The following is a 24,764-nucleotide window of genomic DNA, read 5'->3' as shown; positions in this document are numbered from 1 at the left end:
GTTCTCACAGGCTGATTGCATTCTTTGAAATTTAGCTATTTTGAATTTCATAATTTTCCCTGGAGTTCTAGCGGAATGTAGTCCTAAAAATACACAGGAAGTTATTAAACCTGGAATTAGACTGCCAACATATTTTCAGATCAAATGTTTAATTTCATAATTGGAAAATGATACATCTGCTTGGAGAAAATCAGTGGGGTTGGAAAACAAATTATGTGTCGATGGTGTTGGTACAGGAAAATTATACATATTTATGAATGGCCAAATCATCTTATTACTGGAATTTGAAAATATAATTATCAGTCATTTATAAGGCAGTGATTTCAACCGAATGCCTTACTCTGGGGCGTGCATTTTACATGTGTGTGAATTTACACGTATATGCTGTATACTGTGTGGTGTCTCTAGGTAGTATCTCATTTGGTTTTTCAACTAGAATTCGGATTTTAGAGAATTAAGTGTTGGCTTCAGCACTACAGCAAATAGATATTATGCAAAATGATTAGTAAAATAAATTGCCACTTTTAAGCTCTAGAAGAATGCTATGCTTTACAGTGTTTTAATATTAATGTGTAATGTACACTTTAAGTACATTGTGTGAATTGTTCAAACCAAGACGAAACTAAGTTCCTTTAAGGATTTCGTTTTACAGTCGTGAATGTGAAAGGATTGTCTCCTAATGATGTGTTTTTATTGTAGTTCATTATAAATGTGCGTTTTCCATGTAATTTTCTCCTAGTACCATTGGGTCGGGGTGATATCAGCCTTCAGAGAGGTACTCTGGAGGCCCCAGTATGCCTCCCCTACAAAGTTGCCACAGAAACCACCTCACTGCAGTTTCTATGTCTGGATTTTCAAGGTGAGGTTCAGGGCAGGTGGCCTCTGCAGTAACCCAGGCCTGGATCTCTGAAGTAATTTGGAACTTATAAATCTGATTTTCTGGTATGCTGTCTAGAATTCTACATTTTTACCAAGGTCCCCAGTTGATTCTGTTACCTACTGAAATTTGAGACCACTGATTTGATTCAGATGGGAAATACATCCATTATATAATATATGGAAATCCAAGCATAGAAAAAACACTCTTCTTTCCCCTTTAAGAGAAACTGACTTTATTATGTGAGCAGAGTGAGCACTTTCCTGCAGAAACATAAATCTGGGCAGAATACATCCATGCAACTTTCCATCACTGAATTCTCCAAACGTCTGAAAGACAGAGAAAGAGCCTAGGATCCTGAAGACACAGGGGCTCGGAGCCTTTTGGATCTGCTTCTCTTGGGAGCATCTCAGCGATTCATCTGTGGTACTCACTGGTTTGTCCTCAGAAACGACTACAGGTAGTTTTTGTCAGTCAGCTGCAGGAGGTGTGTGTTTGCACGATGCAGAGTGGCGTGCTGCTGAGAACACGAAATGCCCAGTCAGGGTCTGACTTAGTCACTCAGTGGTTATATGAACTTGGGAAATCCTTAGGGCCCCAGATTCTTTGGTCCTTCATTAGCGTCCTGATTGGAAGGAGGCTCTTTGGGCTTTGGGTGGCCCTCACTGCCCGTGATTTAGTACAACATGTCCGTAATAGAGGTGGTTGTCAGAGAGGCAGTAGGCTGACCGAGGGACCACAGAAAACCGGGTTCATTTAGTTTTGTGAAGTTCTGTGCCAGTGCTTGTTCATGCTTAATTCTGTAATTAGAAAAAAAAATGTGGTGTGACGAGACGTGTCCAACCCCATTTGGGGTTATTAGTAGAAAAGAAGTGTGTAATGCCAACCTAGATTTTTTGTATTTTAAGTTAAGAATTTAGTCTGACATTATTGGAATATTCTCTTAATTGACCAGTAAAACTGTGGGCAGTTTCTTAGGCATAATATCTGTATCTGTCATATGTTTTTCTTTTGACTTAATTTGGCAAATGTTATCCAAAGCATGTACAGTGAAGGAGCCGGGGTTGGTAGCAACGAGGATTCTGGCAACAGAACTCACAGTGCTGTTTGTCAGATGCTCGCCAGATGACCAGCTTGCTTCACGTGCCTTTGAACGTGGTCATCAGTGCCTGGTCAGCGGGGAACCAGCACAGACTCGGGGAGAACTGAGCCTTGTGGCAGCCTGCCGTGGTGGGCACCCCTGACGAGCCCATTTTCGGTATATTGAAAAAGAGGCTGAAAGCATGCTGGAGGTTTACCAGAAGACAGTAAGATAAAAATGGGCGTTCATCTGACTCACTGTGGAAGGGACGTTGTTCTTGTTAGAGGCTCACTTCTAAGTCATCTCTTGAGCGTTGTGTATACTCAGCGGTCTTTTGTCTTAGAGACAAAGGTGCTCAAGCAGGAGCTCTGAATTCCTGGAAATGGAATTGTAGAAATTCATTGGGTGCCTGTGAACAGACAGGGGTAGGGACACAGCACACACACCCCCACACCTGTAGTTGCCCGGCACCTGAGCAATTAACTGACGTTGTGTAGTCAGTGGCTTTCCTGCCATCAGAGCAGTATTGCAGCAGTGCTGGTCTCGGGGCTGCCACGTACAGCTGCATGGGTCGTCCACTGCGGGACTATAGGGGATGTTACTCGTCTACATTGTGCTCCTCACGTGTGCTTATGATCTTGTTACAGTGCTCATTCCTTCCAGCTCCCAGGTGATAGCCCATGCTGCTGGTGGACTGGCCACACTGAGTAGCGAACACCCAGGTAGCAGTGTGGATGGTCCCCCACCTCCCAGATCTGTGTGGTTGGGCAGCCCTGGGGCTGAGTTAGACTTGCAGTAAAACACCGCGCTCCTGGCCACAGCTGCCTGTTCCGGAGATTGGCCAGTTTCTTGGTTCTTCTTACCTTGGGGGCGTATTACTGTGAATCTTCCTGATGCACACATGTTGCCCGGTAGTTTTGAGATTTTACGTTTACTGAGCTTTCAAGGAGAGATGAAGAGAAAGAGGTTATTGCACGTCTGTTCATGGGAGACAAGACTAAAGGGCTTCCCTCCATGGCTAGTGTGGGGCTGCCAGCGACACCCTGGACCAAACCGAGGGTCAAGTCAGTGTCCCCCAGGCTACAACCTCAACATCCTCTAAGCCACTGGCACTAATACCTTGGTAACTGGCATTATCCCGATGTAATGTTTTCGACATTCTCCCTGTGGGATGTGCTTTCACTCAACCAGCCAGTGACGTGTTGAGTATACAAGTATATGTAAATAATTTATCAGTGGAATATGATTTAATTATTTAATGGAAATTTAATGGAAAAATAAAAATGCGTAGCTTGAGTTCTCATTACAGGAGAGAAGTAGCTGAAATGCCTGCTGTAACTGCCACAAGATTTCCCAAAATTGGATAGGATAGTGCTAGCTTCATGGTACATCTTTTAGAAAACCCAAGTCTTTCACTTTCTTTATTTTTATTTTTTATTGAAGTATAGTCGACTTACAGTGTTGTTTCTGGTGTGCAGTATATTGATTCAGTTATGCATATGCACATATTCTTGTTCATATTCCTTATCGTTATATGTTATTATAAGACGTTGAATACATTTCCCTGTGCTGAGCAGTGGGACCTTGTTGTTTATCTATTTTTGTATACAGTAGTTAGTATCTGCAAATCCCAAACTCCTAATTTATCCCTACTCTTCCCCTTCGGTAACCGTAAGTTTGCTAGAAAACCCAAGTCTTTGTTTTCTATCTCTAATATGATTCTAGTTTTCAAGAAACCATGGAGAATCCACAATGTATAGTGGATCTATTCTGATGCAATGGACAAATCACATTTTACTGTCTCAGGAATTGTTTTTAGTTGAAATATTTAATAACTTATTATTAATAAAAGTCATGATCTAACCCTTTTGAGCCATTTTGAAAACCCATGTCCATCAAATGGGCTTCAAGAGATGTCCTGACATCTCTTGTCTCTGCCCTTCTTTCTACCTCATTATTTGAGCCTGCGGTACACACAGATGGCCCCAGGGCCCTTATAACTGGGCTGTCCCTCAAGTCCTACACCTTCTTTCAAAATAATTTTCAGGCTGCATTTAGGAGAGAAAGTTTCAAAATATTAAAATCTTATCTCGAAGGTCCTTAACCCATGGATGAAATCTCTTTATTTTGTGGCCAGGTTCTTCCAAATCTCTAAAGAATGCAAATTCTCTGGCCTGGACCTTCCTTTCTTTCCTGCTACATCTTAAGATTCTTTTCTTCGGGCCTTCACTCTACTTTCCTGATTCATTTGCAGCCTGGAGTCTTGCCGTACGTATTACTGCCTCAGACCAGCACGCATGCTCCCTGTGACTGGAACTCTCTCCTCCCTGTGCCCCCTGCTGACTGACTTCGCCTGTCCTGCAGGACTCAGCTCAGTGTCCTGTTCCCCAGGAGTGCTACTGACCTTGCCGTCCCTGCCCGGCCCTCTCAGAACATTTGTCTCACTGAGCAACTGTCTCCTTATTCATCTGCCACCCACTCAGGACCACCGAACTGCAAGATTCTTTGCTTTGCTTCTTTGCCTGGGGTTCCCTGAGCTCAGCGCATTAAATAGGGGTTTCATGAACTCCTGAAAATTGAAGGCAGGAAGAAAGAGGAAAGGGAAGGAGGAAGGAAGGGAGGAAGGAAGGAAGGCAGGCAGGAAGGAAGGGAGGAAGGAAGGAAAAGCCCTACCTGAAGAGAGATTTATTAACTCCCTTCTTGAGGACTGATCTTATAATATCCACAGCTCCCTGTGGCCAACAGAATCCTGACAGATTTGCAGTCTGGGTTTGTGCCACTTAGATGACGTTCTTTGCTTTTCATCGAGACTTGTTTTTCTTGGTATAACAGTTATTCCTGTGAATTGGATCTGCAGTACTGGCTACTAAATTGGAAATGCTTTGTAGTAGAAACTGCTTTTCCTGTTAATGTCTTGACTCTTCGGTGTCTAGCACAGTGTCTGGCCCTTAGAAAATACAATTTTAATGGCACAATTGACCAGTGGGTATCACTGCAACCAGGTTAGTAGTTGGACTAAATTAACTGTAACAGGTTGGGTCTTTGGTTACAAGTCAGAGAACCACTGATTCTCTTAAGGGGGGAAGGTTATCTGTTGGAACAATCTGAAATGCTCATGAAAGAAAAAGAAATGTCCAAAAGCCGGGGATTAGGAGGGGCAGGACCCAGAAGATACAGGCAGTAGGGACGAGTAGATGTGACTTTGGGGTGTCTCCATCGGCAGAATCAGATTCAACTTTTTTTTTTAATCATTGTGTTGCTTTCCTTAAGGTCCAGAGCCTATGTGGAGCCCAGTGGATAAGAGCCATGCTCACAACTGGCCAGGAAAGCATGGTGCGTTAGTTTCCTGTGGCTGCTGTAACAAAGTGCCACAAATTCAGTGGCCTAAAACTACACTGATTTATTGTGTTCTAATTGTGGAAGTCAGGAGCCTGAAGTGGTCCTCACTAGTCTAAAGTCAAGGCGTTGAGGGCTGCATTGCTTCTGAAGGCTTTAGAGGAGAATTTGGCTCCTTGCCTTTTCCAACTTTGAGAGGCTGCCTGCATTCCTTGGCTCGTGGCCCGCTTCCCATCTTCAAAGCCAGTGTCACATCTCCTCCATCTTGTTCCACTGTCACGTCTCCTCTGATGCCAACCCTCCTGCCTCCCTTTTCCGCTACTAAGGATCCTTGTGATGACATTGGGTCCACCCAGATAATCCAGGAGGATCGTCTCAATTGAGAGCAGCTAATTAGCAATGTTACATCATCTGTGCTAATTCTCTCTTGCCATGTAACATAACATAGTCACACGTTCTGGGGATTGGGGACATGAACATCTCTGGGGACCATTATTCTGCCTACCAGAGATGGAAATGCTTGATTGTGAACATAGGCAGCTTCATGCCAGCCTCAATGGATAATTCCCTCCAGGAAAAATCGAGATTCAACCAACCAAAGCAGGGAGAAGGGCTACGTATCACACAACACCAACAGATTTCCACTGTACACATTGAAGTTTGTATTGTCCAATTTTAGCGTGAAAAGTGCCTACTAAAGATGTTTCTCCTTGTCGTGAGGATATCTGGAAGTAGGTGATGAAATCTGAAGCTAGGTGAGGAAATTTGACATGAAATGTCTCAAATAGCATTTATGTAAGTCATTTCCCTCTTGTTTCCCTGCATCGGAAGCTCTTGTAATGTCTGTTGGCCGTTGGGCAGACAATTAAAGCCAAGTCAGCACTTCTTCTACAGAAGACTTGCCTTGGTCCGCCGATCCGTCGTCGGGTGAGACAGTGCTAAGCCAAATGACTGCTATAGAAAGGGTCCCCGTCCTACAATGACACAGCCTCAAGGAGTTTTAATCAGTGTTCGTGTTTTCATAGGACAGTGTTGCCTTGGGTACTTGGGCAGAATATACTAGTTCTGAGTAAAAGTGTGTTTCTACCATTTCTGTTGCCTTTTGTGAGCCTTGACAGCAGGTGGATAGGGACTCTGTACCCTAGGTTAAGAGCAGTCGTACAGGCAGGATTCCATGGGTGAGTTCTCTTTCTTTTGCAAAGTCAAATGTGTGGTTTCAGAATCAAACTCGCAGGTAAGCAGGAGAAAACAGGACCCAGGCCAGTGTTTGGGGTTGGCTGGCCCCTGTGGAAAATGTCTTTCCTGTATGGAGCTGCTCTTGGCCGTTATAAACTCCTAACTTGTGATGCCCTAGATTAAATTTACAAGGTAATTGCAAAGCATATGGCTCAAAACTAGCACAGGAGAGAGATGTTTGAACGCGGTCACTCATCTTAAGGTAAGGTCTCATTTGGAAATTGTAATGCCCCTTTATTTCATCTTTCATTTACTTTTTGAAATCATTCTTTTTCGGATCATTTCTGTTGTTGGATAAGCACGTGTTTCATGGCACACATAAGCCAGTAGTCCAGTGCCAGGCTCTTCCTTTTGGTTCATTGTGCAGGAGTGCAGGATTGGAAGCTTGCTCGCGACACCACAGTATGTATCTAATAGACAAAACTTACGGTTTTATTCTCTGCTCTATTAAAGACTCAGGGAATGACCTTGAAAATATTACTTAATTCCTTTATGCCTCATTACCCTCCCATTTATAAAACAGATCGGCACAGAGTCCTTGCGCACCCAGGCTGGTTGCTCCAGGGCTGCTCATGTGCTTCTGAAATTTTTGCTTCGTGCCAAGAAGAAATAGAATAGATGGCAGCATTGCAGGGGACTCCAGGTGGAAGCTTCCCCTGGTTGTACCAACAAAAAATATAAATATATTTTTCCTATTAAAAGGTGCAATTTATCTTTCACATAACTAACTGAGCACATTAGAAATCATATATGTATGCGGATTAACAGTTTTTCCTCATACTAATTCGGCCAGTAACACTTACTTTACACATGACTCAGTCCCTTGGTTTTTCAAGTCCCACGTTCTTCTAATTATGAGAGAGTCCAGTTTTCAAATTTGCCTAATATGTTAACTGATGTGGTCAATTAAAATTTTAAATTGGAAGTTTTTTTGGTGACCAATATAAGCCACACTTTTTTTTGTTGTTGTTTTTTTGCATGAAATCCTGTGTGTTGAAGACATTGGTTTTAAATCTTGTTGAGGCTTAATGGCAAGAGGTGAGGTCTTAGGTGGCGAAGGCGGGTTTCTTGCACCCAGATTAGACTCATCATCTATTCTGAGCTTGTTTATTCCTAAATCGTTCTGTAGTAACTCTAACAACTTTAATTTAATGATGTATCTGTGCAGCGTGATACAGATTTAAATATATAAAATCAGAATTCAAGACATTATTCAGTTTTCTCTAGGTACTTACACAGTGATTAAATCATGACCAGGTATATGCACTCTTGAAAATAAAACCTATAAATTAATTTCTGATTAATATTCTTCATCCTATTTGTTCAATGAAACTTTAATCCAATGTTCAAAGTTCAGAGAGATTTAAAAAAAAAAGAGAACAGTTAATTAAGAGACTTCTTTTTTCTTAATTGTGCAAATTATATATGTGGTACACAGAAATTAGATAATGATTTTCCAATAAGATGATGTGTAGATTTGTTATTCTAAATTGAAATTCAGTCACTTGTACAATTTAAATTTAGCATCATTCTGAGAGTAATTACTGTTTCATAAAAGCAGTCTATCAGGCGGCATTTCCTCATGCAGAAGCCATGCACAGACAGAAAGTCACAGGGGAACAGGGGCTGAATCCATGCAAACAAAAGATTCTTTCAAACCCCGGCATCGTTGTCTTCGGTGGAATTATTGACATCAACAAGTACCAGTAGCCACTTGTTTCTTAATTAACTTAATAAATGACTAATTGATCTGGTAAGTCAATGATTCCGGCAAAACAAACGCTCACACAATGACAAGACCAACTCAATAACCACATAACAGACAGAATAGGTTAAACATTATCAATTCACTTGCTACTTCATTCATTCATTCTTTCAACAAAGAAGTATTGAGACACTGGTTAGTAAGAAAAACTCTTAACCAAGGCATCAGGGCCAGTCAGTAAGAGAAATCATTAAAAATTAGAGAGTCATTTTGAAAATAAATGATTCTGATGTATTTGTACTGTGTTCACTAATCTTTTAGGACTTAGTTATTTATTTAAATATGGGTCTGCTTGAAGGAGTGTTAGATGAGCATTCTTGCAGACCCCTCCCTCACCCCAGTCTCCCCACATTGCATCCTTTACGATTTCCAATTGCCGGTTATTTAAAGTAAATAAAAAAAATCTAAGATACTTGTGGAGCGTTTTGAAAGAAGAATCCTTCTAGATGTTTATCATTTATCCCTAGCCCTTTATAGTCATCGCATCTAAAATTAATTCCACAGCATCTGTAGATGAGTTATCTTAAAGGGGTTTCACCAAAGCAGTCATTAAAAAAAGCCTTTTATTCTTGATGCAGTTATACTCATCAGTTTATATATGTTTGATTAAAGAACATAATCACAAGATAAAATGGAATGAATGGGTTTGGAAAACAGCACAGCTACCTGCTGGTGAGTTCCTCCCCAACGGGTGAAGGCAGGAGGGCCCAGGGGGCTTTGGAGTGGACAACTGACCGCAAGTGCAGAAGGGACCAGTCAGCAAGGGTTGCAGAATAGAGCCAGTTAAAAGAGCATCTAGAATATGTCCTGGCCATTGTGCTAGGCACTGGGACACTAAAATAATAAGCACTTTGACGGCATTCTGACTTGTAAACCTTCCCTCTTTACGGCAAAGATCCACACTTTGTAAATCCAATCTCTACATTCATCATTTTCCCCTGAGGCTTCTCCAAAGTGGCAAGAGACCATTTCCTATTTGTCTTTTGTGTCCAATACTCAATACCTAGTACTAGACGTGGCACACTTTTTGATCAGTTAATTATTTTTAAATTAATGAACTAGTTTTTAAATTGTTATCAGCATCGAGGCATCCTACAGATCTGTAGGACAGTATTGTGGTTGGGAACCATAGGCTGTAAGGCTTTACACAATAGCTCTTCCCTTGATCCCTTAGGGAGGTTAATCTCTCAGGACCTCAGTTTCATCATCTGGGAAATGGGGTTAATAATGGAAGTGCTGAAAAGGGTTGTTGTGTTAATTGAGTCAGTCGGTACTGGTGAAGAGCTTAGAAGAGTGTCTGGTACACAGTATGCTTTAATATCATAATGATACTGTCTTATAAAAATATTTGTTTAATTGTAACTCACAGTTTTAACTATAACTTCATAGCTATTTCCTCATTTTCATAACCATCCGTTTATAGATAATATTCTTTTGTGTACCTGGTAGGATAATTATGACACTGATATACATTTTTAACTGCTTTTTCATCTAAGAAACACAGAAATTAATTGATAGGAAACTTTATTGTAGGAAAGATAAATATAAAAGAAAATTTTTGTAGTTGAATATTTATGGTTTTTCTAACCAAAATTCATGTACCTACAGTGTTTACATAATTGAAATTTTTAATAACTATCATGTTGGTTTATCTTTGGGTAGTGTTTTTTTTTTAATCTTTTGGACATTTGTATATAAAAAATTAAATTTCGAGTGCTTGTTACTATGCTTTTAATAACCCCTGCAGGTTAATAAGGTTTTGACATTAGCTAGAACTTAAAGCCCTTCTTTTCCCTTTTTAAAATAATGTCCTTGATTGAAAATTCATCTATCAATCATCGTTTGGAGATAGTGAAAGTTTGTCAATAATATAGAGACATAAAAACGCAGATTATAATCAAGTTTACTCTTAGACCTCTCCCTCCAGAAAGACCAATAAAAACACCAAAATATTGCCACATAAAAAATACAAAATTCCTACCTAAGTGATAGAAATTTTATTTTTCTTTCTGGACGTAAAAACCACAATTTCTTTTTATGTTATGTTCATTTTCCTTAAATTTGTTTATATATTTGAACTCTTATAATTGACTAATTTTGTAACAAGTATTAACACATTTGGCATTTTTCAGGAATAATTTGTGTATTAGAGTGTGGTAACTACTGGTCATGGGAGATACTGTAAATATTTAGGAAAAGAAGAAAGAAAAAAGTAGAAAGTGGGACGCCTAATGCTAGAAAGAGACCTTCTCATACATAGAAGGAATTAACTGCGAAAGAAATTAGTTTTAAAAATAAGTTAGAAAAGTGGTACAAATGAATTTTAAAATGTTAAATATTATCATTTTTAGATCGGCAGTGTGTCAGAGCTGTACCAAACCTATTTATTTACTCATATCTGAGATTTAAAATATACTGTGATCACATGCAATAACAAACACATAGACAAATTTCTTTTCAAACAGCTTTGCTAAAATTTGCCCTTGGAGATTTGAACCAAGCTTATTAGTCTCTTAGAACATGATAGACTTTATAACATTAAAAAATGTCGGCATAATGGTGACTTAAAAAAAATGACATCCTATTTTCAAGATCTCAAGAGTAACTAGACCCTTAGTGACAAAAGCTGAGGATTTATTTAAAATTCCAAAAAAAAAAAGAAATAAACTTCCCTGAAACTGATGAGTGTTGTTTTGTAATCAGATCTGTAAGAACTATTACGTTCAAACATTGAGAATCCTGAGGTCTCATCAAAAGAATAAACGACAAGATGCCAGACATTTGGGTTAAAATCCTCGGCCGCTGTTGACTTCTGGCCTCTGAGACTGGACTTGCAGTTTATTGTTTCTGAGGCTCCTTGTTCTCCACTTATGAAGTGAAATTATTAGTAGTTACTGTATGCACTTGCTGTGAGGGTTGGGGTTTCTATCTGTAATCTTGGTACAATGGATGAAGTACTGTAAGAGAAATAGTAACACCATGCAGAAAGCTACAGAGTGAAAGATGACTCATGTTCCTCTGTGGTTGGAACCTCTTTTTGTCTGATGGATTTATTCCACAGTTTAAAGTATAATTTTATGGGCACAGACACCGAATAGGTAATTTTTCCCAAAGAAGACATATAAATAGCCAACAAGTACATGAAAAGGTGCAAAACACCCCCAGTCACCTGGGAAACATAAACCAAAACCCCAGGGTGGCACCTCCCCACCGAAAGAATGGCCTTCATCAAAGAGACAAGAGATAAGTACAGGCGAGGATGTGGGGGAAAGGGAACCCTTGTGCACTGCTGGTGGGAGTAGAATGTGGTGCAGCCACTGTGGAAAGCAGTATGGACAGTCCTCAGAAAGTTAAAAATAGAACTACCTTATGGTCCGGCAATCCCAGTTCTGGGTATTTATCAGGAAATGAAAATGAGATTGAAGAGATACCTGCTCTCCCATGTTCACTGAAGCGTTATTCACAGTAGCCAAGAAGAGAAGACAACCTAAGTGCCCATCAACAGATGAATGGATAAAGATGTGGTTCATACATGCAATGGAATATTACTCAGCCACGAAAAAGAAGAGAATCTTACCATTGCAACAACATAGATGAACCTTGAGGATATTACTCTAAGTGACAAAAACAAATGCTGTGTGATATCACTTACATGTGGAATCTAAAAAAAAAGAAACCCAAATCATAGAAACAGAGCCTGGAAAACAGAAGAATTGACAGAAGTAGGGTTAGGGATTGATAATCACTTTTTCATTCATCTGTTTAAAATATTCTTTGATCACATACCAGGATATTTAAACCAGCAAGGTGTAATATTTAATGAATATATAAATAAAAAAATAAGAAAGGTTCTTAGCTGTTTAACCTCCACGAGTAAAAGAAAACCTCTTGCACATGTATAATTTAAATTTAATTCTCTAAGCAAAGTTTTACTTTTCTCTTGAGATTGTGTATTGTCTAACTATGTCACTTACAAATTAGAAATTTCTTGTCTGTGGCTATAAAAATGACAACATATCTTGGCAACTTTCCAAATTATCATGGCTCTCTTCAGTTTTTGTTTTATTTTTATTCTTTTAAGGGCCAGGAAAGAGATTTATTCTTGAAATTTCCAAGTTCATGCTAACAATTAAAGTTGTATAAGGATAGTTGAAACTCTGTGTCCTCTACTTAAATTTAGAACACTGATGACAGTTTCCATGCTGTGATGGGTTAAACATACTGGCAAAGGAATATAGATATCTATTTACAGGGTGAAATTCTGTCCTTGACTGCTCATTGATAGTAATTCTGGAAAACAAAGTGTGTGGTTGAGCTCCAGTATCTTGAGAAGTTGTGAAGAAGTGGCAGATGCGTATTTGGAATCAATATGGAGGCAAATTGCCATTATTTGAGTGGACACTTTCACAGTGCTATGAAGTGAGGTCTTGTTGCAGGCCAGCATGTGGCTGGTGTTTGGGGACTTTCTCTTTAGCAGACTGTGACAGTTGGAGTTGGGACTTGACAAGTTGTAAGTTGGTGTGGACCGGCTTGGGAGCATGATTTTTTTTTTTTTTTTGGTATCAGATTTTATCGTGTCAATCTGTGATTAAATAGAGAAATACAAAATGGAAATTTGTTTTAGATGTTATTAGGGAGACTCTTTTGGAAGACAGGTTGTTTTTGTTTACAAGCTTAGACACCGCTGTTTCAGACTCTTGCACAGATACAGTGTAGGAGGTGGATGGATGGTTAAGTCTTTAGAAACTGCTGCGGGGAACTCCAGTGCCTGGGACGTTGGACAGCGACCTCGTGTTCTGGGAAGCCAGTGTATGTGACGAGCACTGAATTACGAGCTGTGCTAGGCATATTTCTTTGAAATTTCAGCCAAAATGATTATATTATTTTATAGATATATTATATTACATAGCTACATAATAATACAATTATTATTTAATGAATATATATTATATTATGTACATTCTCTTTATTATGGAATGCATTAGAACTTCCCCTCCTACTGGGGGAGTCAAATGTAAGTACACTGTGTCTGTTCCAGTTTCTGTTGAGCTTACCGTGATGGATCTGTAAATTGCAGAATCTGAGTATTTCTCCGGCATTAAGAGGAATGTCTGTGTAGCCCAGTAAACCCATGACAACTGTTAGCATGTATTTTTGGTGTGTCTAGGAGAGCTAGGATGGTTACTGATTCCAGAAGTGGGTCACTATCTGTTTTTTTGGTAAAGATGAGCCCTAAAGTTTTATATTGTTTTTATTATAATCATTAATTTCATCCAGGTGTATTTCCACTTAAATGTAGACACAGGTGTGATTAGTAGAAATATACATGGTTTGGTGACTTCAATATTGTATATTGCCCAAACTCATTAATTTTAATATTTCTATTTTATAAACCCGTGAAGATTTATAGGACATTAGTGTACCCAGTTGCTGTTGTAAGTGTAAGATTCCTTGGCAATTTTAAATAGAGCTGATGATGCATTATAAATTGCTGCGTACTAAATGGTTTTCACTATAACTTATACAATAAGCATTTAATGATGCCAGCTCTTCACTTGGCACTGTTCTAGGCACTGAGGTTATAAATATGAATAAAACACTTTCTGTGCTCAAAGAATGCATGGTCTAATTAGGAGAAATATACTGTGAAATATATGGTGTTTCCAGAAATCTAGGATGTTGAGCAGTATGTCCTTGATTTAATGACACTTTCACTCGCAAGTGACGCAAAACTCATCCTCAGTGACATAAAGGAAAAGGGTGCCAGCAGTCGTGTAAAGAAGCATCCCAATTTTAAAAACATTCAAAGCTTTTAAAAATCCCAGAAGAGGTAAGATCCTGACAGCTCATTGTGATAAATGCACTGCTTGAGAAAGTGATTCAGGTGGTGGAGTGTTTCCGAACGGCTGCAGAGGAAGAAAGGCAGGTGGGGGGCTAGGAAAGAGGAAAAGAGGTTGAGATGATGAGAGCACACAGGAAGCGAAATCTGCGTGTGCCGTTTGGTGAGATCAGATGTCTTTGGAACTGTAAGAAGCTTGGTGCATCGTAGTGTAAGGTGTGAGGGGGGAAGCCACAGGGCTTGAGCACGGATGTGTGTGCCCTGGCCAGAGCAGGGACAGTCTCAGACATCATGCAGGGGAGGTTCCACTCCTGCCTCCGGGTCATTGGTCTCCAAACTGTTTTGTCTCCATCAGTTTAGTGGGTAACCACTCAGAATTTTTCTTTTAATGAAATTGAGTGAAATAGAAGAGAAAAAAAGTGCATCATGTGTTTTAAGGCTTTATAGTTCCTGAAGCTGTGTTTCCGTTAAGATGTGTGAATCATGATATAAAATACATTTCCTGTCTCAAAAGACTTTTGGAAACCTCTGTTCCAGGTATTGGGACCCACTCAAATAAATTCAGAAAGAAGGGCATGTCATAATCAGACTGCTGGTGAGAAAACTGACTCCCCCAACAAACAGAGCAGAGAGTTCATTGCAGGAGGCACGATTTATTGGGGGCCAGAGAGGCAGTTTGCACAGTTTCTGCGACTGTCCAGGCAAGAGATGAGAGGTCACGCTGAATTCAGTGCATTTGTGGGGTTTTCAGGGAGACATTTGTAATAGGTAGTGGGATATTTTGATACTAGGTGTGGAATCCCAGCAGGAGGTAAACGTCTGAGTCATTATTTGCACACTCAGTCTCAGGTGTGCCTGGCTCTGCCAAGGAGAGATGTGGATGGTGTTACGTGAGACAGAAGCAGCAGAGGGGGAACGCTTAGAAACTCACATGTGAAACAGAGGCTTTCAATCTTGGTATCCTGGCCCCCTGGGGTTCCACGAACAGTTGTAGGGAATGTCTCAGGTCATTTGTTATTAATGTAATAAATGCTGCAAACCATTTATTTGATTAAATCACCAAGTTTAAGATCAAGATTGTTAACAAATTCCAGATCATCGCCAAATTTCTTACCATTTTCTTCCAGCATAGCAGCTACCCCCAGTTTCCTGCCCTCTCCGAGTTTCCAGGCTCAGCCCAGATGCTGCCTGACTCCCAGCCCAGTTCCCCCTTCCTCCTTCACTTTATAGATTTATTCTGACCCTTTCCTCTGCTTTCAGTAGTCAAACCCCCACCTCCCTTCAGCTTTCCTTCTCACTGGGTAGGTTCTATGGGGACCCTGCTTCCCGCTGAGGGATCTGTCAGATCTCACCTTCACACTCTTACCTGCCGGGAGACACCCCTCCAGGTGGCTGAGGCCCCCGTCCCTGGCTGCACTGCTGTGTGGGCTCTGGCATCTCAGGTCACAAGCTCAGGCTGGGGCAGGGCTGAGGAGGGACAGCCTCTCACCCTCGTCTGCTGACTTGTGGTTCACAGGTACCACCTTCTCCACACTTTTTTAAGACATATGTTCATTAAGACTAGATGAAGATGCTTGAGGTGATGCTTGAGAAGTCAGGACTGTGAGTTACCAAAAGAAAACAGCCAGGAGAAGACCCCCGTCTGTCCTCAGTGACTTCACTCTGCTGGAACTTGTCTGCGTGTGTGCTTCTCCCACGTGTGAGCGCTGCTCTTCCCCCTTGCTCTGTCGTCTCCACAGAAGCTTTTTTACCTTCCGACGTAATTTGTCGTTAAGAATAATAGTTCAGGTGGGCCTTACATCTGTGGTGATACTTAGCTTGGTCCCAACCTCCTCAACAATTATTAGCAACAGATTTCCTGACCCCCCCGTGTAAGTTTCCACCTCCTACCATTCCCACTTCTCTGAGCGCAGGTGGAACAGCCCCCTCGTGCTTGGCAGGTGGACTCAGCGCTCAGATCCCAGCAGCTCTGCCCCTGCCATCATGTCTTCCCCCCCCCCCCGGCAACAAGTGACCTGTGTCCCTGACTTCCTGGGCGTCTGACACACTACCCCCACCTTAGCAGGTGGAATTGGACTTTCCTCCACCTCCTGGCTTTGCCGGCTGGTGCCCCAGTAGTCGCATGGTCTGAGTATGGCTTAGTGCTTCTTCCCGTCCTTGCGTCATGCTCTCCCTAAGTTTTGCCAGATTCTGTTTCCAAGTTGCGAGTTAAAAGTATCAAGTCTCAGAAGCCCCTGAGCCTGCTCGATCACTGATTCTACCTTAGAAGCCAGCAACCCAGAGGGTACATTCTTGGGCAGTGGACTGAGGCAAAAGCCTTGCACTAGTCCTAGGATTTTGGAAAAGCAGCTTTCTTGAGTCAAAATAAAAAGATGTCATTGCAGATGTCGTTTAGAGAAATTCTCCTAACGTAAAGCCCATTTTACTTACATTGCTCTGGTAAGCAACCACTACTGACTTTATGTGCATAGTTCATGCATTAACTCAACAAGTATTTATTAACTGGCTGCTGTGTATTAGATACTGAGCTAAATGTTGGAAATTGAACAAGACAGATTGAGTTTCTGCCCTAATTGTATTGAGTTTTGACAAATATTAATGATGATATTATCTATATCATTAGGACAAGCTGTGGTTTTTCATTTCTCTTTAAAGGGAAGAAGCAAGGATAGGTATATTTTTATGTGTGCAAAGTAGCATCTGAGAGACAATGATGCTATGCCTGTTTCTCTTGGTAGTGACATGTCAGTTACAAATAAAGAACTGCAATTTTGATGACGAGATTGATTACACAGATGAGATGTTCAGTATTGTTCAGGTCACTAGTTTATACTGATACACACATTCTCTGCATGATAATATTAATAAGATGTTTATGGCTATTCTTCAATTTTGCAGAATCACAATCTTTTAAACTGTTGCCTGTGGAGTGGAAGGTTATAAAAATCCAGTATGTTAAGTTATATTTCATTTGAAAACAGTAAGTTGCATATGCATTATATATATGTATATATGATAATATTTGGAGTATTCTGATAGCAAATTTCATTATTTACTTGGGGCATAAGGTGATGGCGAATTATGAAAGCGATGCCTAGTGATGAGGGTAAAGCTGAAAGTGTAAAACAGAGGCTTTGCAATCCTGGTGTCCTGGCTCCCTTGCTTGATCATTTGGTGTGAACTTTAAGAAGTCAAGAAAGTTAACATCAGAGAGTCTGGCATTGAAGTCATCAGCTCAAGGAAAGAAGAGTTAAGTTCTAGAAGTTTCTAGCAACTGCAAAGTAAAAAATGAAAAGAGACCACGACCAGAAGGGGGGAAAAAGACTTGACAAGCAGTATTTAGAAATCATCAGTCTTTACATTCCCTAATTCACACCAGGGTGTGGCTTCTGGCTAGAGCTGCTGTCCCCTGCCCACATGTCAGTAGCAAGGAAGAGTCACCGGTCAATGTATTTCAGATTATACATTTTCAGACCACGTCACCTTCCCCTGCCCCAAATCTGTCCCACCTCCAGTGTCAACATCTTGGCTGATGGCCACTCAGACCAAATCCTGGAATCATCTGGACTCCTCTGTCTTATGTACCATCTATGCAATCTATCAGAAATCCTGGTGGTTCTCACTTCAAAATATAATTATAACCTGACCTCTTCTCCCATCCTGTTACCCAGGATTAAACTTGAAGATGAAAGATTACATGAAATCATTGACTACTGGGTATAGAGCAAGACCATTAATAGAACATTCTGCAATCATTGAAATCGTCTGTGTTTTCCATGTCCAGTACAGTAACCACTTGGCCACATGTGGCTGTTGAGCACTTGAAATGTGAATGGTGCAACTACTGAACTGGCTTTTTAAATCCTATTAAAATTTAAATAGCCACATGTTGCCGGGAGCTCCAACATTGATCAGTGCAAGTCCAGCTGATGAAATATTTGTTGAGACTCACAGTATGCAAGGACTTTGGAGAGTCTGGAATTTGAAGCAGGTGGGACTTGCTATCTTGGGAGGAAGAAGAAGCGGATCTCCGTGACAGCAGAGCGTGAGGGCCTTTGGAGTCACAGAACGGGAGGAAAGATGAAAGGATGAGAAGTCGTGGACCACAGATTGAGGGTAGGCATCTCAGGAGGAGCAGAGACCATTCACAGCCAAACGAACTTCCTGCTGAATCAGAGAGAAGGAGTTCAAGTAATGGTGGCACCAGAATTCCGGGCGGGTCACCGAACTGGATGATTGTGTCACACAGGAGCTCATCAGTTATTTTTTGAAGATGGCTTATTTTGATGTCAGAGTCATCAGTTGTTGGGCAGAAGTGGCTAAGGAAGGAACACATTCGAATTACAAAATAAAGTAAGAATTTATTTTCCTTCTGCGTGACGGAGGTGAATAAAATATAACATTGAATGTGGTCCTTGAATTGAGAACAAGAGAACTCAGCCTTCCTAAATGCCAAGCTGATTTTAACAGTGTTACCGAGTATACCGTAGATTCATAGGGACTCACGTTTGGGAAATAGAAGTTTAGAATATTCATTGGGACCTCATCAAATCGTACTACCTATGGATAGAAGAGTTCACGTTGAAAAAGAGTCTGTGTGTGTGGGTGTCATCTGGGCCAGTTTTTCCTGAGTTCCTTATTACACTGTCTGTGAAAATCGTGCTGCTGTGGATGCTCTTCAGTTAGTGCTTTGTTCTCCGGGCTTATTTCTGAGCGGTGGGGCACGTCTCTGTCGGCGCTGGTTTACCCAGGTGTGCCGACGTGAAGCAGCACGCGTCTCGCCCTGATACCTGTGGCCCATCTGGGATGACTGCGTTGGCAGAGAGCGCCACTAAACAGCACCGTCCCACTGCGTTCGGTCCACGAGCCTCCCGTGCACCCCGTGGGGATTAAAGGGAAGGAGGGGGAGAACAGTCTGAGCTTGTTTGTCTCAGTCTGTTCGGGCTGCCAGGACAAGACATCACAGACTGGGTGGCTTAAACAACGGACATTTGTTTCTTCACAGTTCTGGAGCCCAGAAGTCCACGGTCAAGGTGCTGGCAGTGGTTTTTGGTGAGAACCCTCTTCTTGGTGGCCAGGCCTTTTCTCTGTGTCCTCACAGGGTAGAGGGAAGAAGCTCTGATGTGTCTTCCTCTTCTTGGAAAGACACCTAGTCCTGCCGGATTGGGACTCCTCCCCTGTGACCTCGTGTAACATTAATTACCTCCCCAAAGGCCCCATCTCCCAACGCAGTCATGTTGGGAGTTCGGGCCTGTGGATTTGGCGGCTGGGGGGCAGTGAGGGAGCGGGGTACAGTCCCCCATCTCTCTGCTCCTGGGTGTGAGTGTGTAGGCGGCGTGACACGGGCCCAGGAAAGGCTGACTCGGTTGCTCTGTATTTTCTGGACCTAGAACCTGTTAGTAGCCGGTTCTGCTAAGGAATGAACCACCTAAAATTTGACCCTAATCTTCCCTCGTGTTGTCTCTTTTCCTCATGTTGAAGTTGCGTCTGCGAACCATGCTGTTCGGGTGTTTGTAGCTTATTTACGTATGTAAGGAAAGACTTCTTACACAGTAATTGTGTGCAGGGTCTGAAGAGGTGCTGTACGTAGGGTGAACACACATTTTCTACAGCAAAATATTCCTGGTACTTGTTGTAAAATAAAAACAAATTCAAAGAGATGAGGTTTCCTATGTCAAGCTTGGTGACAGCAGGAGAGGGTATGAAGGACCAGTATTATTGTCCTTGTGGGAGGGGACATTCCTGTGACACTGCTAATGGGCAGATAGGTTGGGCCAGCCTGGCAGCAAGTCTGGCTGTTGGCTCTCAACAGTCAGAAACATGGGTTGGTTTCTCATTCTATCAAATAACACTTCTGTGAATTTATCTGTTAAAAATGTCAAAAACGGGGTAAAATTACAAACAAAAGATAGGTGAATTCTGATGCGTACAATTATTGAATACTAACTTTATATTATGTTTAAAATTTTATATTAATATGTTATATTATGTTTAATAATATAGATATAATAATGTTTAATAAAATTTTATTATTTAACATTATACTGTTGAAAACATGAAACACTTTTTGTTGCCTAAGAAATAGTTCACAGTATGTTTCTAAGCAAAAAAAATTTTTTAAATCAAAAGCATGACATTAATACTCCATTATGCAAAGTTCATCATGCACAATGAGTTAAATCAGGAGAAAAAAAATTGCAGCAGAAAACCCCAAGTGCCAAAGTTAATGTACTTACCTGGGAGAGTGGAATTTGTAACGTTGCTTTTCCTTTTTTTTTTCTTTTTTTCCTTTTTGAGTCTCTCCATTTTCCAGATTTCCTGGATTTAGCACAGATTAACTAGTAATTTTTAATAGATTAGCTCTATTTAAGACTAAAGTACTTAACCACAGACTGCAGAGTCAGAAGGCTGAAGGCTTTGTATGCATGCCTTTATGCATGCCATCCATCCGTTCAGCAGCCCAGAGCTTGGTTCTGGCAGTGTCTATGCAGCTCTCCCTCTGCTCTGGAAGCTCTGAGCTAATATGGTTAGGAGTGGAAGCTGACAGTCTTTAGCATCCATACATGGTGAAGTTAAATCTGGACGTTAAAAATGATGAACCACGGAAATTATTCCAAGTCATTTTCACTAGGGCAGAGGGGTTGCCGTGGGTGGCAATTGCTCTGTGTGGTGGGGTGAGCCTTGAAGATTTCACTTCTCTTATTACTGCTGTAAGAAGAAAGGGGGGTAAACAGACCGAATTATTCCTTATACTCTGTGGGTCAGAGTTGTCAAGTGCCTAAGGATAGATCTTGTTTCATTGCCTATTCGATCCCATATTTTATTATGACAGGTTACTGTCATATTTTTTAAGACTTACATTTGATAAACATTGATGTGTGGACAGCGTTTAGAAGGCAATACTTACGGGAAAGAGGCTGACACAGCAAAGCACACTGAAATAGGAATAAAAGGAAGAAAACTTGAGTTCCAGGCTCATTTCTGGTGCTTAATACCTTTGTGGCCTTACACAGTTTCTCTGTCAAAAAATTATGTTGATAATAACGCGGACCCAGAGCTTGAATTCCAGTCGGCCCAATAAAATTTAGAAAACACGGAAGTGAAAAGAATAATTTGAGAGATGTAAGCATCCTTTCTCAGTTTAAGGCTATTCTTATGTAGCGTTCCCTTTGGAAGCCACTGCGGTGGAGATGGGTGGGGATGCAAGATCAAGGGGGTCTCCCTCTGACCAGAGATGACCTTGCACCCGAGAGCTGCCATTTTCCTTTCTTCTTTCTTTCTGCCCCATCCACTTCTCCCATCTCCCAAACCTCCTCTCAGTAGAAAGGTGCGGCTTTCAGGCTAGTTACCTGGCACAGCATTTGTTGATCTGTGGACCTACATCCTTGTAATTACAGGCTTTGATCAAATAAGAAAACCACATATGAAAGTACATCGAATACACAAATGCACTTTATTTTTAACTTCCCAACCCCAACTCCATAATTACCTAGACCTCCTTCTTTGGTCCTGTTGGTATCCATCACCTAATATACTTTCAGCTTGTTAGCCATGGTCGCATTTTGCCCAATTATATTCAATTTGATCCTTATTCTTTGCCCACATTCTGCTTGCTAAGGTAATTCCCCCAAACCCTCTGATATATTCTGTTTGTAACAGATTTATTTTTTTCAGTGCTATTCTCATCCCCATCTTATGAGGAACTTACTTCAAAAAATAAAAACAAATCAAAACTCAGTTGTAAAGTCCAATGAGAGCATTAGGTAGCCACTTTCTGTCACGCATTTTAAGGGAAATTCTGTACTAGAACCCTTTGGGTTTGCATATCCCTAAACAATTAACTAAATGTAGCTAATAACATAATAAAAGGGCTACTAAAAAAATTATGTTTCTTTGGGTGAAACCCAGGATGCACAGATCCAGTATAATAGGAAATACCTTTTAACGTTCACACAGCACTGGTTCCTGAAAGGATGTGTACAATAATAGCTTGAGGCAAGAAAATAACCTTTATTTACTTCCAGCCTTTTATTTGAATAGTGGTTTTCTGGTGCCCTGGAAAAACTGTCCTCAGTTAATTATTACTTCTGCTGATGACCACTGCTGAGTAATATATGTAACAACGACTCCAGTCTTCCTTATTTGTGTGAGAAAGACAAGCACAATGGAGCCAAAGATACTTTCGAGAGCCCTGCTTTTAACCCGTGCGTGTGTGTCCATTGATGAATGAGGCTGGTGTTATTTGAGTTTCTCCTTTCTTTCCTAAATGAACTCGGACAGAATAAACTGTGACAAGTGAGTCTTGTCAGCTGTAAGGACCTTTCGTCTGCTGTTGGTCACAGAGTAAGAACCTGGCAAATATTTGTGGAGTAGGCTCGCCAGTTACTACATTTTACATCCCAGCTGAGCTTCTTAGGTCAATTATGGGATTTTTAAATTACTTGTAATTTATTGATCACTTACTTTGTGTGATTTCCAAATAAAGGGGGTTGTCAGTAGGTTTTTTGTTTGTTTGTTTGTTTGAGGTGAAAATGGATCAATGCACAAGTAATACGTTTATCTAAAAGATACAGAGTGTCCGTTTGACTGGCCTGTTTTTAGACCCATGTGTCTTTATCTTTTTACGCTCTTATAGTCTAACTGGCCTTTTCCATCTCATCATTTCTTCCTCCACTTGGTTGGGGTGGATAGAGGAGAAACCGTCTATTTGCTTGTTTCCCCTTCCTCAGTGATGTCATGTCCTCTCTTTGTAGGTGGTACTTATCCCTTTGCTGAAGTGTCTTGCTTAGAGTTGCCTGGTGCTTAGGAGTGTTTTCGGTGACAACACCCAACTGCATTGAGTGTGTCCTCTCGCTTTGCAGGAGCTATGCCTGTCCCAGACCAGCCTTCATCAGCCTCCGACAAGACCAGCTCCGTCAGCCCTGGCCTCCCCACCTCCAATGGAGACTGGCTCGGAAACGGAAACCACCTCCGCGATCCTCGCCTCGGTCAAAGAACAGGTAGAAACAGTCCACTTTCATGACATACGTGTGAGGACATTTTAATACCTCTTCTTTCTGGATGAAAGATGGTGATTTAATACTGTTGGAAGGAAAATCATGATTTTCTAGCAAAGTGTTGGTATTCGTTATAAAATTACTATTAAAATAGGATTACAATAGCTTTTGACTCCAGGTTTTATTCAAGATTTAGGCAGTTTTCCTTGAAAAAATATTCTAAAGGAGCAAAACCAAAAATTGCAATCAAAATTCCTATAGGTGAAGTTTTGGCCAATTCATTGATGGACCTGACACTTAATACTGTTCAATGTGTAATCCAAATAATTGGTCTTTAGAAAATCTAGAGTCTAATAAAATTTCAAAATGTATCCATGATGCTAAAAAATTAGTGTGAGTCGGGGGTAGATGAGTATTGTATTGGGACAAAGCAAATTGGTTTCCCCAGTGTTTCTGAGATGGTCCTGGAAGAATGCATGTCAGAACTTTTCCTGTAAAACTAATTAATGTCTGAATGATTCTTCCGCCACCCCCCTCTTTTTTTTTTTTTTTTTTTTTTTGCTGTAAAAATGGAGAAGTAAATAAAATCTGAAGTCTTAGATTTAAAAGTATTTTTTTTATGTAATTCATGTTTCTTGTAAATAAAAGGTGGTAAATAATTTTAAAAAGCTGGAAAATCAAGATTTTTAAATTTGTTTCTTTTTCTTATCATGTGCTGGAATATAAAATTAGTATTCATTTTTTTGTGGTGCAGAAGCATCTTGTGTTTGAGTTATACGATCCAGGATGCTGAATCAGCAACAGTGGTGGGGGTGGGGGTGGGGGTGACATAACTTCCTTGACTCCAGGAACATCTCAACAGAGCAATAGATGAAATGGGGCAATTAAGTTCTCAAACAGGAGAAATGCTCCAGGCTTCCTGGAGGACACCGGTTCTGTTTAGTAGATGGAGACTGATTTAGGTAAAGGTGGGCGGTCAAGCAATGAAGAGTAGCTAAGGGAGGATCCATCAACAGAAAGGATCAAGGGAGGTATCAGTCTGAACTGTGCCGCCGGGTCTGAAGGGGTGGAGCCAAGTAGGTGCGCGAAGGAGAGTTGGGTAGATTGGCTGGATAACCTAGTTTGTGAAAATGGTAAGGAAGCAGGCAATTGGGTTGAGGCCTAGGCTGTATTGCTTGATTCGTTTGCTTCCCAAAGCCTACCCATGAGTTTTCTGACTATTTCTAAGGGGAAATGGAAAAGAGGAGCAGAAGTTCCAGCCACTCTCCCCACTCCAGATACTGCTTTGTTATATGGCTGGGTTGGGTCATGGTTTTTTATCCTGGCATGGTCTGAAAATCTTCCCAGGCTACTGGCTTTAGAGCAGTGGCAAAATAAGTCAGGAGGAGTAAATTTACTGAGACAACCAGACTTGTCTGATGAAAACTATAATATTTTATTAAAGTACATTAAAGAATTCGGAATAAAGGACGGGATGCCATGGTCCTGTGTAGGAAAGCTTGATATCATAACAATATCACTCTCCCCCAATTTAATATAAAATGTAGGCCATTGTAATCAGAATTCCCGGGCTGATTATTTCTTTGGCGAACTGGATCAAACTACTTTCAAGATCAATCATTTGGAAGCATTAT

General features: G+C 40.9%; 1 protein-coding gene across 2 annotated transcripts in view; it reads left to right on the top strand.

Moving 5' to 3' along the window:
* Window positions 1-24,764, top strand: part of CTNND2 (catenin delta 2) — an 886,845-nt gene that overhangs the window by 121,513 nt on the left and 740,568 nt on the right. Inside the window, exon 2 of one of the 2 annotated variants that reach the window (XM_032470083.1) lies at window positions 22,996-23,163. The exons of the other annotated variant lie outside the window; for it this stretch is intronic. Coding sequence (XP_032325974.1) covers window positions 22,996-23,163 — 168 coding nt within the window. The remainder of the gene's footprint in view (window positions 1-22,995; window positions 23,164-24,764) is intronic. 2 annotated transcript variants of the gene reach the window in all.

This window comes from Camelus ferus, chromosome 3 (assembly GCF_009834535.1).
Source record: "Camelus ferus isolate YT-003-E chromosome 3, BCGSAC_Cfer_1.0, whole genome shotgun sequence".
Lineage (NCBI taxonomy): Eukaryota > Metazoa > Chordata > Mammalia > Artiodactyla > Camelidae > Camelus > Camelus ferus.
Note: the sequence above shows the minus strand (reverse complement) of the source record. Positions and strands in the feature narration are given on the sequence as shown.